Source organism: Centroberyx affinis, unplaced genomic scaffold, assembly GCF_046629955.1.
Source record: "Centroberyx affinis isolate AG114_WGS23_722 - 3 ecotype Tasmania unplaced genomic scaffold, CSIRO-AGI_Caff_v1 ptg000256l_1, whole genome shotgun sequence".
NCBI classification, from domain to species: Eukaryota; Metazoa; Chordata; class Actinopteri; order Beryciformes; family Berycidae; genus Centroberyx; species Centroberyx affinis.
In genome coordinates this window covers 111,412-127,531 of record NW_027278938.1, presented here as the reverse complement: position 1 = coordinate 127,531, position 16,120 = coordinate 111,412, and the positions used below count along the sequence as shown (strand labels likewise).

At 43.9% G+C, this 16,120-nt stretch overlaps 1 protein-coding gene across 1 annotated transcript; it reads left to right on the top strand.

Moving 5' to 3' along the window:
• The first annotated feature begins 10,640 nt into the window (after nt 1-10,640).
• On the top strand, nt 10,641-15,917 carry paqr4a (progestin and adipoQ receptor family member IVa). Its single transcript, XM_071545802.1, has 3 exons — nt 10,641-11,325; nt 14,409-14,627; nt 15,484-15,917. The coding sequence occupies exons 1-3, from the start codon at nt 11,052-11,054 to the stop codon at nt 15,915-15,917; spliced, it is 927 nt and encodes a 308-aa protein (XP_071401903.1). The 5' UTR covers nt 10,641-11,051.
• Nucleotides 15,918-16,120: the final 203 nt, after the last annotated feature.

The following is a 16,120-nucleotide window of genomic DNA, read 5'->3' as shown; positions in this document are numbered from 1 at the left end:
TTGTCTTTGTTCAGTTGTAAAAAGTTCTGTGACATCCATAGATTAATATCATCAATACACTGAGTTAGGGAATGTATGGGATCTAGGTCCTCGTGGGACAGGGATATGTACAGTTGTGAATCATCTGCATAATTATGGTAGTTTATTTTGTGTTTCTGTATGACATGTGCGAGTGGGAGCATATAGAGATTAAACAGTAGTGGTCCAAGAATCGAACCTTGGGGTACTCCACACATAATACTCACTCTTTCCGAGGCAAAGTCACCAATGGACACAAAGAACTGCCTATCCTGTAGGTAGGATCTGAACCAGTTTAGAACCGGGCCGGATAGGCCGACCCATTTTTCTAACCTCTGTAGTAAAATGTCATGGTCAACAGTGTCGAAAGCGGCACTGAGATCCAGAAGCACAAGAACAGATAGTTTATTGGAGTCTGTGTTTATATGCAGATCATTCACAACTTTGATAAGTGCTGTTTCTGTGCTATGGTGGGACCTCATTATTTGGCTGTACCGCCATGGCCAGGTTTGAGACGCTCCTGCACCGCTCCTACTCTTCTCCTTCTCTTTCTTTCTCTCCCTCCTGTACGTGTCCCTCAAACTCTTCCATCTCTTCCTACAGTCATCAACTCCACAACAGAAAAAAAAAAATCAACACCTCTCTCTCGTCCTCTCTCCCTTTCTCTGTAGGAATGTTAATAGCTCAACAAAATAAATATATATATCTCAATCAATATGATTTGCATCATTAAGTAAAATGAAACTATATATTAATTAGTTTAATATATTTTATATTAATCAACTGACATTTATTTATTTATTTATTACAACTAATTTATTCATTATAAAAAGATGTGTGCCCTTTTTGATTCCCCTGTATAAAATAATACTACCACATGCTTCTGGCGTTTGTATTTAAGCTAGTAGCACAGTAAATTAAATTTTACTACTTCTACACTGTACAGTAGGCCTAATCACGCTTACCAGAAATCCCTACTATCTCTGACACCTTCTTCTATGCATCATTTTTCTTGTTTATGTCTCGATAAACAAACAAGGACGGGTCATACAGCTCCGGGAAACTGGAGACCGCAACAATAAGTTTCTCCTCCATTGTCAGTATGGAACAAATATTTGCTAGGAACTTCAGTTCATAGGGAGACGTTTACAGCGGGAAGAAAATCAAATCCCGATCTGCAATTGGTTGCTGCTTCAGTGCGTCGCTGCTAATTTGCATAAAGTTCAGCTCAGTGTGTGTGTGTGTATAAACAGAAAGCCTTATTGTTCTATTGTTCATCTCTTTGTGTCTCTGTGTGAATTAAGCACATGGAAAAAAAATGAATAATTGCTTTGACTAAAAGGAATTAGAGTCTTTCTGAAATCGTATTGAAGTCTGGGGGCGTGGGTGAGATGTCAGTGGTCATCATAAAAAAAGAAAAAGACAAGAAAGACAGGACAGGAGGTGGGGGGTGGGGGTGTCAGTGGTTTTCATAAGAACAGCGGAAAAATCATGTGGTTTGACAGTTCTGTAGGTGTTGAACAGTCCTAGAACTAAGGGGTGGAGCTGGTGGTCTGCATGAGAAGCTCTAACAAACAACAGCAAAGCCGAGGTGAACCTGGCCTTCCAGCTAACAGTGTATCCATGCCTTTATTACCGACCGGGCATGCAGGACACATTCCCCAAAATAAAGTCAGCCATTCCTGAAGATGGCACCCCACTGATTGTCATGGGGGACATGAATATCTATCTTGACAAACCCCAAGCGGCTGACTTCCTTTCACTACTGTCCTCATTTGACCTCAAACTGGTCTCCACCGCTCCCACACACAAAGCGGGCAATACACTTGATCTAATTGTGACTCGAAACTGTTCCACGGCAAATCTGACTGTCACCCCCTTATATCTGTCAGACCACTTCTTTGTTCAATTCATGGTTTCCTTGCCGGAACATCCTCACGTTCCGCCGCAAACGGTCTCCTTCAGACGGAACCTCCGGTCCCTCACACCGGCTCGGCTCTCCGATGAGGTCTCGGCTACCATGCCCCCTCATAAAGAGTTCTCCTCACTCCATGTCAATGAGGCTACTGACACACTCTGCTTCTCACTAGCCGTCTCTCTAGACAATCTCTGCCCACTCTCATCCAAACCTGCTCGTAAAACCCCCACTAGCCCATGGCTCATTGGTGTCATCAGAGAGCAACGGGCAGGGCTCAGAGCAGCTGAGAGAAAATGGCGCAAATCCAGTGATCCCACTGACCTCACTGACTATCAAACTCTCTTATCGGCATTCTCCTCCCATCTAAAAAGTGCCAAGACCACTTACTACCAGGAGAAAAGCAGTGCCAAGGACGCTCGGAAATTATTTTCAGCTTTTAATTCACTCCTCAAACCTCCACCACCTCCACCCTCAAGTTTGCTCACGGCTGACCTCTTTGCATCCTCCTTTACTGATAAGGTTTCTACCATCAGTAATCAGTTCTCTGAGCCTGACCTGCATGCCCTGCATGCAGTATGGTGGGGATGACCTACATCCCCACCATACTGAACTCAGTATGCTGCCACCAGCTAACAGGACCTCACTCCTGTCTTTTTCCCATCTCACTGAGGAGCAAGTCTCCAAACTTCTGCTTGACTCTCGTCCCACTACCTGTCCGTTGGACCCCATACCCTCCAACCTCCTGCAGGCCATCTCACCCACACTTATCCCTGCAGTCACGCACATCATCAACTCCTCACTTACAACGGGTATGTTCCCCACTGCTTTTAAGCAAGCGCGGGTTAGCCCGCTGCTAAAGAAACCTACACTCAGCCCATCTCAGGTTGATAATTACAGGCCGGTTTCACTACTCACCTTCCTTTCCAAAACACTTGAGCGTGCGGTCTTTAATCAAGTCTCTGAATTCCTTTCTGAGAACCGCCTGTATGATCCTAACCAGTCTGGCTTCAAACGCGGACACTCTACCGAGACTGCGCTCTTGTCTGTAGTGGAAATACTACGATCAGCTAGAGCTGCTGGTCAGTCCTCTGTCCTACTGCTACTTGACCTATCGGCCGCCTTTGACACGGTTAACCACCAAATCCTCCTCTCCACACTCACTGAGCTTGGCTTCTCAGGATCTGCCCTCTACTGGTTTGAGTCCTACCTCTCAGGGAGATCCTTCAGAGTGTCTTGGAGAGGGGAAGTGTCTAAATCCCACTGCTTGTCCACAGGGGTACCTCAAGGGTCAGTGCTTGGACCCCTTCTCTTTTCAATATACACCACCTCACTGGGTGCAGTGATCCGCTCACATGGCTTCTCGTACCATTCATATGCTGACGATACCCAGCTCCTCCTATTGTTCCCGCCAGATGACCCCACAGTCTCGGCGCGGATATCGGCATGCCTCGCCGATATCTCGGCTTGGATGAAGGAACACCACCTTCAGCTTAACTTGTCAAAGACTGAGCTCCTTGTCATCCCAGCCAGTCCCTCTGTACAACAACAGATCAGTATCCAGCTCGAATCAACTCAGCTCATGCCCACAAAGTCTGCCAGAAACTTGGGTGTCATGACTGATGACCAACTAACCTTCAAGGAGCATGTGGCTTCTGTTGCTCGGTCATGCCGATTTGCTCTGTACAATATCAGGAAGATCAGACCCTACCTGTCTGAGCATGCAGCACAACTCCTGGTACAGGCTCTTGTAATATCACGCCTTGACTACTGCAACTCCTTACTGGCAGGGCTCCCGGCATGTACGCTCAAACCTCTGCAGATGATCCAGAACGCGGCGGCGCGTCTGGTCTTCAACCAGCCCAAAAGAGCACATGTCACTCCGCTATTCATATCCCTCCACTGGCTCCCAGTTGCTGCCCGCATCAAGTTCAAGTCCTTGATGCTCGCCTACAAAACAATAACCAAAACGTCTCCGACCTACCTGAACTCCCTCATTCAGGTCTATGCTCCCTCCCGCTCACTACGCTCTGCCAAGGAGCGGCGCCTGATGCTGCCACCACAGCAAGGCCCCAAGTCTCTAGCTAGACTCTTCTCTTCTGTGGTTCCCAGGTGGTGGAACGAGTTACCAAACTCCATTCGACCCGCAGAGTCCCTCTCAATCCTTAAGAAAAGGCTAAAGACCCAGCTCTTTAGCGAATACCTTCTCACCTAATGGCCCGGGTAACCAAACAAAACAAAAAAAAAAAAAAAAAAAAAAAATTGCTTCTATGCACTCTATGCATTGCCTCATAGCACTGCCTTGTAGCACTGCCTCGTAGCACCTATGTCCTGTTGGACCAGAACTTAGCTTTATAGCACTTACTCTCGTTGTTCTCTCCTAACTAGAACCTTGCTTGTGTTGTATGAAAATCTCATGTGTAAGTCGCTTTGGATAAAAGCGTCTGCCAAATGTGAAATTGTAATTGTAATAAAGTCCGTGTTCAATGCATTTTGCAACATTTCACTAATTTCAATTGAAATGTCTGCCTCAGGTCCTTAACCGTATAGGCCACAGTTTAGAATGATTATGGGGCCCGAGCCACAGCCTCGATTGAAATTGAGGGCCCTAACCCTAACTCTAAACACAATTTCTATTGATAGAGGCCCCAAACACAAATATTAAACTGCCATCTATTGCTTGTATGTTTATGAGCAATGCATTTAGTGAATATCATCCAACTAACATACTGTGCACTAATTATATAGTGGTGGGGCAATGGGGGTCTAGGTACAGACATAATCCCCAAGCCCATGTGTGCCCAGGAGCCCTATGGTTGGTTAATCCGGCCCTGAGTGTATCACACACCACAAGCCTATCATTCCTCTTAAGTGGTGGGGGGCTGCGGTCTTACTGGGCAAGAGCACAAGGAGATGCTGATGATCAATTTCTAAAGACTATTACAAAAACAGAGTGGCCTAATAGTTGTGTAAGATATGACAAGATGAAACTTTAATGATCCCTGTGGGGAAACGGGTCTGCTGCAGCAGCAAATAGTAATAAGATTCAGCAAAGAAAAATAGAATACAAATACGAATATAGTAAAAAGGGAGTCATATAAATATATAGAACTGGCAAGTATGAAAAGTTATGGATTACAGCACTAAGAGTGTTTGCAAAGTAGAGATTGAGATTGATATATCAATATCAATGTACAGTATAACAAATAAACTATATGTTTCAGCAATTGCCCATGTTAGGTCGATCTGACATAAGGCCCTTATAGGTATCCTGCTGATGGGAAAGCAACATTGGCACTGGTGTTTGTGTGTGTGTGTGTGTGTGTGTGTGTGTATAAACAGAAAGCCTTATTGTTCTATTGTTCATCTCTTTGTGTCTCTGTGTGAATTAAGCACATGGAAAAAGAAGGAATAATTGCTTTGCTTTGACTAAAAGGAATTAGAGTCTTTCTGAAATTGTATTGAAGTCTGGGGGCGTGGGTGAGGTGTCAGTGATCATCATAAAAAAAGAAAAAGAAAAGAAAGACAGGACAGGAGGTGGTGGTGGTGGGGGTAGGGGTGGGGGTGTCAGTGGTCTTCATAAGAACAGAGGAAAAATCACGTGGTTTGACAGTTCTGTAGGTGTTGAACAGTCCTAGAACTAAGGGGTGGAGCTGGTGGTCTGCATGAGAAGCTCTAACAAACAACAGCAAAGCCGAGGTGAACCTGGCCTTCCAGCTAACAGTGTATCCATGCCTTTATTACCGACCGGGCATGCAGGACACATTCCCCAAAATAAAGTCTGTGTTCAATGCATTTTGCAACATTTCACTAATTTCAATTGAAATGTCTGCCTCAGGTCCTTAACCGTATAGGCCACAGTTTAGAATGATTATGGGGCCCGAGCCACAGCCTCGATTGAAATTGAGGGCCCTAACCCTAACCCTAACCACAATTTCTATTGATACAGGCCCCAACCACAAATATTAAACTGCCATCTATTGATTGTATGTTTATGAGCAATGCATTTAGTGAATATCATCCAACTAACATACTGTGCACTAATTATATAGTGGTGGGGCAGTGGGGGTCTAGGTACAGACATAATCAAACATTTTCAATAAATTTCAACATTGGTGCTTCATTCCCACCACCTGTCACCTCGCTTCATTAATGTCACAACCTGCAATCTAAATGTAAACAAAGGGGCTTGCCTTGGGACTGGACGAATTTTATCACTCTCAAATTGAATGAGCAAGCTCTAGAAACAAGGAATAGCAGTAATAGCTAAAAATGAGTTTCATATTACTTTTTGTATTGTTTGTAAAAAGGCTAGTGTGATGAGTTACGGTGTGTGGGTGCATACCAGGGGGAGGGGGGCCCATGTGTGCCCAGGGGCCCTATGGTTGGTTAATCCGGCCCTGAGTGTATCACACACCACAAGCCTATCATTCCTCTGAAGTGGTGGGGGGCTGTGGTCTTACTGGGCGAGAGCACAAGGAGACGCTGATGATCAATTTCTAAAGACTATTACAAAAACAGAGTGGCCTAATAGTTGTGTAAGATACGACAAGATGAAACTTTAATGATCCCTGTGGGGAAACGAGTCTGCTGCAGCAGCAAATAGTAATAAGATTCAGCAAAGAAAAATAGAATACAAGTACGAATATAGTAAAAAGGGAGTCATATAAATATATAGAACTGGCAATTTCAGGAAAGTATGAAAAGTTATGGATTATAGCACTAAGAGCATTTGCAAAATAGAGATTGAGATTGATATATCAATATCAATGTACAGTATAACAAATAAACTGTTTCAGCAATTGCCCATGTTAGGTCGATCTGACATAAGGCCCTTATAGGTATCCTGCTGATGGGAAAGCAACATTGGCACTGGTGTTTGTGTGTGTGTGTGTATAAACATAAAGCCTTATTGCTCTATTGTTCATCTCTTTGTGCCTCTGTGTGAAAGCACATGGAAAAAAAGGAATAATTGCTTTGACTAAAAGGAATTAGAGTCTTTCTGAAATCGTATTGAAGTCTGATTAGCATGTGACAGGGGGCTGGGGGGGTGGGGGGGGCTGGGGTTAGTTAAAATTCCATATAGAGCTCCATGAGGTCCGAGCAGCAGAGGGGTTATTAGGATAGAGGTAGTGTGATTCATCCGGATCCTCCAGCAGTCTCCTCACCCAGCCTCTCCCATTAGAGGATTACAGCACGTCACTTGCTGCCTTCAGGTGCCCTTCGTAAAATCCCCACCAAAAAAACCCTATAGTGGACCCCATATTGAGAGTAATTTTTGTGGTTTTTGTGGTTTTTTTAGAAGTCAAGCAGCAGAGCGCACAGATTTGAACTTGCCTGTTTATATATTAACACATTTACCTTAAATACCTTTGTTTGGAGCGTCTTTCAGTGTGCAGTAGTTCAAGAAGTACTCTGATCCTTAAAATACTCCATTACAAGTAAAAGTCCTGCATGTAAAATCCTACTTAAGTAAAAGTACATAAGTATTAGCAGCAAAATGTAGTTAAAGTATTAGTAGTGGTTTGGTCCCTCTGACTGATATTTTATTACCGTATATATGACATCATTAGATTATTAATACTGAAGCATCAGTGTGTAAGCAGCATGTTACTGTTGTAGCTGCTGGAGGTGGAGCTAGTTTGAACTACTTTATATACAGTTTGCTAGTTTAGTCCAGTGGTTCCCAGCCTAGGGGTCGGGCCCCTCCAAAGGGTCACCAGATAAATCTGAGGGGTCGTGAGATGATTAATGGGAAAGGAAAGAAGAAAAAACAAAGTTCTGATACACAAATCTGTTTTCAGTTTTTGGACTTTTTCTCTTTGATTTTTGCTGAAATATTGTATCATTTGAACATTTATTGAAATGAAACCATGTGAGGTTTAGAGGGAAAATCACTATTTGGTGGAGCTGTTAACAACTCAGACATCTGAAATGTGACCCCGACTACACACTGCTTTTTGTATGACGTCAAAATCCAAAAAGGTTGGAGACCACTGGTTTAATATTTAACAATGTGTTGTATTTTAAAAGCTTGTTATATTATTCATCGTGTCAAATCTCCATCTGAAAAGTAACTAAAGCTGTCAAATAAATGTAGTGGAGTAGAAAGTACAATATTTCCCTCTGAAATGTAGTGGAGTGGAAGTATTAAGTAGCATCAAATGGAAATACTCAAGTAAAGTAGGCCTACAAGTATCTCAAAATTGTACTTAAGTACAGTACCTAAATGTACTTAGTTACTTTCCACCACTGTCAGTGTGCATGTTCTGCTTTTGTTCCACAATAAATTACTTAAAACAACTAGAAGGGCACTCGGAGAGCGCAGACCTCCGCCAAGGTTCGTGCTATTATTGCTTGTTCGTGAGCCAGATCCGGATCCGCTCCAAAAATTAATGGGTTCTTCCTTAGCCCATGCTACACCCTTCCACGAAGTTTCATGTAAATCGGGCCAGTAGTTTTCCGTAATCCTACTAACAAACAAACAAACAGACAAAAAAACGGCACCGAAAACATTACCTCCTTGGCGGAGGTAACAATTACATGGCTGCAGTTTCAGGACCGCAGTTCTAGGACCGCAGTTCTAGGACCCTAGTTTTTTTTAAGTTTCTCGCGCCAGCGCCACCTAGCGACTTGGATAGCCAAGGACCGCAGAAGATGGACGACAATCAGAGTGTGAGTACTGAATGTGAATCATGCAACTCTTAGCAACCAAGTTGAATTGCAAGACAGAAAGTAGTATTTGGGTGGAATAAACCTTTAAAACGGTAAGTCGTCATACATAAAGTAGTATTTGGGTGGAATAAACCTTTAAAACTAAGTTGTTATACATAAAGTAGTATTTGGGTGGAATAAACCTTTAAAACTAGACTAAGTCGTTAGACGAAGTATGCGGTCCTAAGACTGCGGTCCTGAAACTGCAGCCTCCTGTACTTGCGGTCATCCAATTCGCGCGAAAAACTAGGGTCCTACAACTGCGGTCCTAGAACTGCGGTCCTGAAACTGCAGCCTCCGGTATTGCAGGAACATAGTATAGTAGTGTCTCCCTGCCTCCTGCAGTGCATGCTGGGATAGGCCCCAGCCTCCTCAGCTCTTTGATTGTGGATTTCTGTGTAAATAATCATTAATGTCCAATGTTACTGCCATCCCTTTTTGCGTTAAAAGCAAAGTAGTGGGAATACTTCTACCTAGAGAAAATAAACTTCACTGGTAGAAGGAGTGACAGCAAATGTAATGAATATTTCTGATAGATAACTAAATTGAGTTACATTGCTTCTTAATGGAAAAGTAGCATAATGTTAGTGTTACTGACTGTGTTACTAGTAGATACTAGTAATAAGTTACTGCCCAACTCTGGTCGTATTTACCACTTCGTTCGAGAAGTAATTCCAATATTTCCGCCTGTCATTGAAGGCAGCCACAGCCCGGGTTGTGTCGGCATCTACTGAGCCAACTACAGCCGAGCTGCGTCAAATTACCCAGAATTAGCAGGGGTGAGACCGGAAGTTGTGTGATTTTGTCTTCAAAATAAAACGTTTTTTTCCCCCACTTGAAATAAATATAACTGTTGGGATATACAAAATAGTTTGAAAAAATAAATAAACCCAAACAAAAACACACCAGAGGTATTTGCATAGGTGTTTGCAACAGATCCCTCCTCATCATTTTCCTGTATTTATTCAAGGAAAGTTGATTAAGCATGACCCTGATGAGCAACGTCTTGCTTTACATTCATACAGTTACACACATTCACACCTGGGACTGGGAGATGCCAACTACTTCTGCTACTCCACTGCAATTTGGGGTTAAGTGCCTTGCTCAAGGGCACCTCAGCTGTAGGTGAGGGATAGTATTCACTTACCCCACCCATATTTTCTCAGCAAATCCCAGGGATTTGTACCAGCAACGTTCAGATAAAACCTGCATCTCTACCCTCTAAGTAACTGCCACCAAATGCATGCTTCATTTTCATATTTGCTAAAGGGTTGGTTACAAGCGGGAGGAAGAAAAGAATTGTGGGAAAAATTTGTTCTGGGGTGAGTAACTCTTCTCCAAAATGTTGGTACTTTGTAGTAGCCTATTCGAAAAACACGATGTAACCTGGTTGTAACATATAGCATGTTCATCAATTCGAGTTTTATTTTGAAAAATCTGACCGGAAGTTCCATTTTTTATTCTGGCGGGCTTGACAGTGGTGTACAGAAGATGCAGGGGACCTGAGGCCGGGAAAGACGCCGCATTTCACAGATGATAGAAATGATGGTGGGAAAGGAATTGAGTTCTTCGGAAATTGAGGACTTTAAATCTAAACTTTACGGACCGGACTGTTTGTATTTGGAATCTGCCGCCTCAAATCTCAGCCTCATCCTCACTCCCAGGACATCACCGGTAGCCGACTGCCTCAGCTAGCTAGCCGCATCTGCTGCTGTGTCGGTCGGTAACAAAATCTCAGCAACAGAATCACGGATCTGTCTTTGAATAGCGTTACGAAAGCTAGCATCGGAGAGGGCTGACCTCAGCGTGTGACAACGGATTGCTTTCATGAAAGTAAAGGTATGACCTCCTAGTCCTCCATTGCACATCTGACCGCTAGGCGAGAACCATTCTTCTATACTGTGAGGCTGCATCAAGGTGACGGATGGATGGAGGCAGAAAGTATGTAAGCTAACACTAGCTACCGAGCAAGCTAGCATCACTTGGGCTCGGATGGATGCGCGGCACACGGACACACATACAGACACACAGCATCCTTACCTTGGACATGTTCAAGTCTGTGCTTGTGCTTTGGAATGCTAACGAGGAAGTAACTTTACCATGACGAGGAACATTTTGTCTGTCAACCTTCGACAGATTTTAGATGGTACTCAGAGATTTTTTTAGATGCCAAATGTAATGACCGTCCCGGGCTCACACCATGTATGTGGCTGGCCGCGTCTCTGTCCAGCCCTGCGGATGACACTACAGGCACCGGGGATTAAAATCAAACAACGGCGGGGCAGAAACACCGTCGCCGGGTAACGGTAGTGGTGCTGAGAGACTCATTTTGACGTGAGCTAGCTAGTGGGAAACTATGTGGCTAACAGCACAATATAAAAACCTCAGATAGATACCAACGCCAATGGTATCCCATAAGGTTTTAGTCGCAATAATCCTGTTAAACGTGTATATAGGTGTACAGTCCCTTTTTTACTTGTTTGGCGGCGTCGTTTTAACTGTCGTGGTTGCTATGGCATTTTTAAATGGACCCAGGCTACTGGACTGGGCGAATTCACCTCCTCATCTTCAGTTCAACAAATACGTCCTAACTGGATACCGGCCAATCTCTTCTGTGCAAGACTGTATCAGAAGCCTGTTTTACCTGCACAATGAACTTGGCAACATATACACTCACGGTGAGTACAAAAATATGAATCAAATTGTAGTCAGCAGGTGAGATTTGTGCATGTGGCAGGCACTGGCAGTTGACAGTGACCGTTCCCTACAGTAGTGCCATCCGTGCCGTTGCTCATCGGCAAATGTATACACCTTGTACAACATGACTTGAGCCATATTAAGAATCAGTAGGGTCCCAACTTAAATTCGGCATACACCCAGTACATCAAGCAGCGCCTATTTCAATAAAATGTCACCTTAAAGAGTAATGGCGGTAGAGTGAATCAGTTTTAAAAGTTGACATTTCATTGAAACGAGTGCTGCTTGGTATATTGTATGTGTGCCGAATTGACGAGTGGATCCTACTGATTAGTAAAGGGTCTTAAGTAATGTTTTACCAGGTGTGTACCTGTACCAAATAAGCAAGGCAACATTGAAATTGACAGATTTCTTAGTGGAGTTTTACATGAAGTTTTCTCCATATAAAGGAAGGGTTACCCAAAGTGACAAAGGATCTGGCCCAACATGTCATGGTTAAACACTATGCCATTCTTTGAACAAGTTTGTGCAAACTGAAATTAATTGCAGCAGCATATGTCTTAATCTATTCAGCCAGAGGAGAGATTGATGTGTTGGCTTGTTAGCAATCTGTCTGGTTTTACCCTCTGTTCCGTTTTCAGATTGATTTGAGTAGACTGTGAAAAGCATGCTGTGATTCTTTGGCGCTCTCCTCTCCCTTACATCAAAACAAATCATGGAGCTGTAGAGAGGACAGCACATTATCTATGGGTTCATTGACTTCTGAGAATCTGCCAACTACTTCAGTCTGATGTTCATCATTGCATGGCACTCCAACTGCCAGAACACACATAGAGTAAACAGCATTAGTGACCATCAGGGAACTTGCCCTGGAAGTTTTTATTACAGCCAAACTAACAAGTGACGTCAACTGAGCATGTGACCTCAAATGCCTCCTTAACATCACTGTATATATAACACAAGACGACATGATGACTGAAAGGCATGAGCTTTAATCAAATTCTCAGAAATTATGTTCACTCCACGGCATTAGAGCGTTCTATTAAAGAGATGCACAGATGTGTTTGTAGCTCAGGCGTCTACAGAGCACCATTGTTTTTAAATGTGTAATAACACTTCAGCTATGTTACGTGGGCTAGTTTGTTTTGCATACAAACCAAAAACATCCTGCCCACAGCTCGGCTCTCGGACGGGGAAGGGAAGCGGTGTGAAGTTGGTGCTCGGGGCCTTCAGCGGAGGCTTTATCCAGCGTGTCCAGCAGCACAGCCTGAGTGCTGCTGAGTAGGGGAAGTGGCTAGGGAGGAGTGGGGGGAGTAGCAGAGATAACACACTTAAAATAGATGTGTTAGATGGCATTGGCTGTATCACCTGGCTGGGACAAACGACTTGACATTGGGAAAGGCAGAGTGAGCAAAAGAGAGGGGACAGGGGGTGTGATGTGTGTGTGGTAGAGTGATAAATGATGATGATAACTGTAAGGATCAAATTTCAAGGACCAGATTTTGCACACATAGCAGTAAGCACCTCCCCTTTGCCAAATACAGCAACTTATACACTGTGTGCATTAGCAATTTGGCCCACCGCTGCATTAAAACAAGAGCTCAGTGGTGCTGTTGTCTTCCCCTTAAAGGATAACACCGGTGTTTTTTAAAGGGCAGTTCCAGCGTGATTTGAGTTTTTGCTAATTTTTTACATTTTCCAAACATTTAATGTTAATTGTGATAGTTTGTACATGCATGCGCCACAAGTAAAGATATTTTAAAATCAGTTTTGCCATACCTCTCTGCCTCATTCACTCCCATTCAAATCCAAATGGCATAGAAGCTGACAATCACATTTTATAAAGTTTTATAAAGTTGTATCAGAACGCTAATATCAGGTGATAAACTTTTACATTTTGAAAGAAGTTCCAGTCTGACTTCTGCTTTCTGCCGCACTGTTTTCTGTGCTTTCCTCTCCAAGATAAAAACTTTCAACCAATAGCTAATGTTCTCTGTAGTTATGTCAGGAACCGCTTTCTGTCAATCACAACCCAGTCAAGCCGATAGAATTTTACAGACTGCCAGCTGCAGTCTGTAAAATTAAACAGAAAATAAAGCTAGATTTTACACAATTAGCTATGGCTTAAAATTGCTGCCCTCTTCTTTACCAGGAGTAACTTATAATATTTAGACAGCGTTTATTCCAGAAGATTTACTTTGAAAAACAACTAAGATGAGGGAAAAATAGCAAATATCTTTTCCAGTCATAAAAACATTGGAAAATGATCTACAGTGATGTAAAACAGTAAGGGAGTGCAGGAAATGAGCAGAAACTCCAATCATGCTGGAATTGTCCTTTACGTTTGCATCAATGGCCTAGGCTTCCCCTCCTTTATGTTATTCCTGCTGGTGTTTGCAGACAGTTTAGTTGGAGAAACCAGGGCTTGTTTTCCCACCTTCAGATGAAGCCATTTGCTGCCATTCATTCTTGTATAAAACAACTTCCACAGGAAAATTGCCTGAGCGAGATTATTCATCACAGTAAACATGAAGCCTTAATTTGGTTTTGTCAGCGTTTCTGTTTTAGCATTACTTCATTGTGCTGAGCTGAGTGTTTTCATATCGGTGTCAATCACCTGACACCCACAGGAAGATATGGAAGTCTTCTGCAGGAAATAATCCCTCAAAAAACACGTCGCCTAACAAACTTTACTGTCACATCCATGTGTTTTTATCTAGGCAGTCTTTGTTAGCACAAGACAGCAGTTAATTTAAAGCTAGTTATGACACTGTAATTTTGTATTTCAAAAACAAAACAAGAAAAACAAGTAGGCTAAATGTTAAAAAATCTAATTACACACGGTGTGCATTGCAAAGTGACTGGGAAAATGTAAATTAGACATAGAAGTAAACGACACTGGTATTCTCCTTTCTTTGTGTACCTCATGACATGATATGTGAAGTCACACATTTGACTAAAGTCTTGAGTTTAATACCTGTCCTGGGCTACCGCCACTAAGGCAAATAATTACCCTGCTAACCTTCCCAACCTACTGACCCTATGCCTTCCGGTCTCTCTCCAGGCATCCCTCTGGTTTGCTTCCTGGTGCTTCTGCCTCTCAACATCCCCTGGTCTCAGATCAGCGTCACGTGGCTGGGCGTGGTCCACTTCCTGGCCTGCCTGTCGCCGCAGCTGGGCTCGGTGCTCTACCACCTCTTCATGAACCACGAGGGGGGCGAGCCCGTCTACCACACCCTCCTCAAACTCGACATGTGCGGAATCTGTATGATCAACACACTGGGTGAGCACGCAGGCTTCCTGATGCTTCGGCTGATTTCTCCACTGTTCCTCTGTTTGGATCCATTTCCTCACTCTGCTTCTTCTCTTGTCTTCTGCCTGTTTACTTTGAGTTTGGCTTTTTGTTTTTGATTGTCAGGTCAATTGATTTTCCATGGAAGTATTTTGTTTAGAGGTGCAGTGATACCAGTTTTTCAGAACAAATACAAGTACTGAGTGCCTCATTAAGCAATTCTACTGGATTTACAGTCGTTCGTGCCGACTATATTGGCCTATTATAAAACAATTAGAGGAACAAGTCCATCAGTTGCATTAATTTATTCATTTGATCAAATTATACACTGACCTTTGCATAACAATCCTCAGTTAAATAAAACAATAAATATTATGATGATAATAAATAGAAAATAGGCCACATAACAGGCTAGAGGATAGAGGTTTTAATGTTTTTACACTGGTCAAACACAACTTAATAATGGAAAACCAGTTTATTCAGGATAGGTTAACAGATAAAGGCCTAATGAAAGGAGGTATTCAACCTTCATAGCCAAGACTCCTCTTCTAAACAAAAGCTGCTCTGCCTATCAACTTCACAAATAGCAGCATTTCATCATCATCATCATTTTCACATCAGGAGACATTTTTCCTCCCACTGGAAAAGTTTTATATCGCACCAGTGCACATTTCATTAAAGTATCCTTATCAGGACAGCTTCGTTACTTACGTAGCTTACTTAGCAGCTGGATGGCTGCCGATCGCGATAGTGCAGATACTATCAGTGCACCTCTAATTTTATCAGAAGGAACTAATGTATGCAGGTTGTGTGTGTTGACTTATCTGTGTGTGTTTCCTCCCCTCAGGGGCGCTGCCCATCGTCTACAGCACGCTGCTGTGCTACCCCTTCACCCGCACCGTGGCGCTGCTCGTCTACATCCTGCTGTCCAGCTACGCCATTTACTGCGCCGTCACGGCCCGGAGCAGCGTGCGCCGGCTGCGGTCCTTCGCCTGGCAGGCGCTGTTCCGCTTCTCCTTCTTCCTGCTGCGCTGGGTGGGCGTGGGCGGCGGCAGCCCCACCTCGCTACGCCACTTCCTCACCATGGACGCGCTGGCCGTGCTGGGCGGGGTCATCAACATCACGCGGATCCCGGAGCGTTTCCGCCCGGGCCTCTTTGACTACTGGTGCAACAGCCACCAGATCATGCACGTACTGGTGGTGGGCTCCATCCTTTACCTGCACTGGGGCGTGTTGGACGACCTGCTGTGGATCAACAGCTACCACTGTCCCTCGGACTGACCCGCCCTCCCGCCCCTCCCCCGCCGGGAAGGAGGAGCGTCGGGACGCAACGCTAAAGGACCTCTGGGGGAGGGTCGGGGGCTGGGGGGGCGGGGAGGAGGGCCGTTTGGAAAGGTAAGGGTCGGGAGGGAAAATCGGGGGAGGGGGGGAGTCGCTGCTGCTGCTGAATTCCTAAAAGATCACACGTGGATGGAGGTGAGATG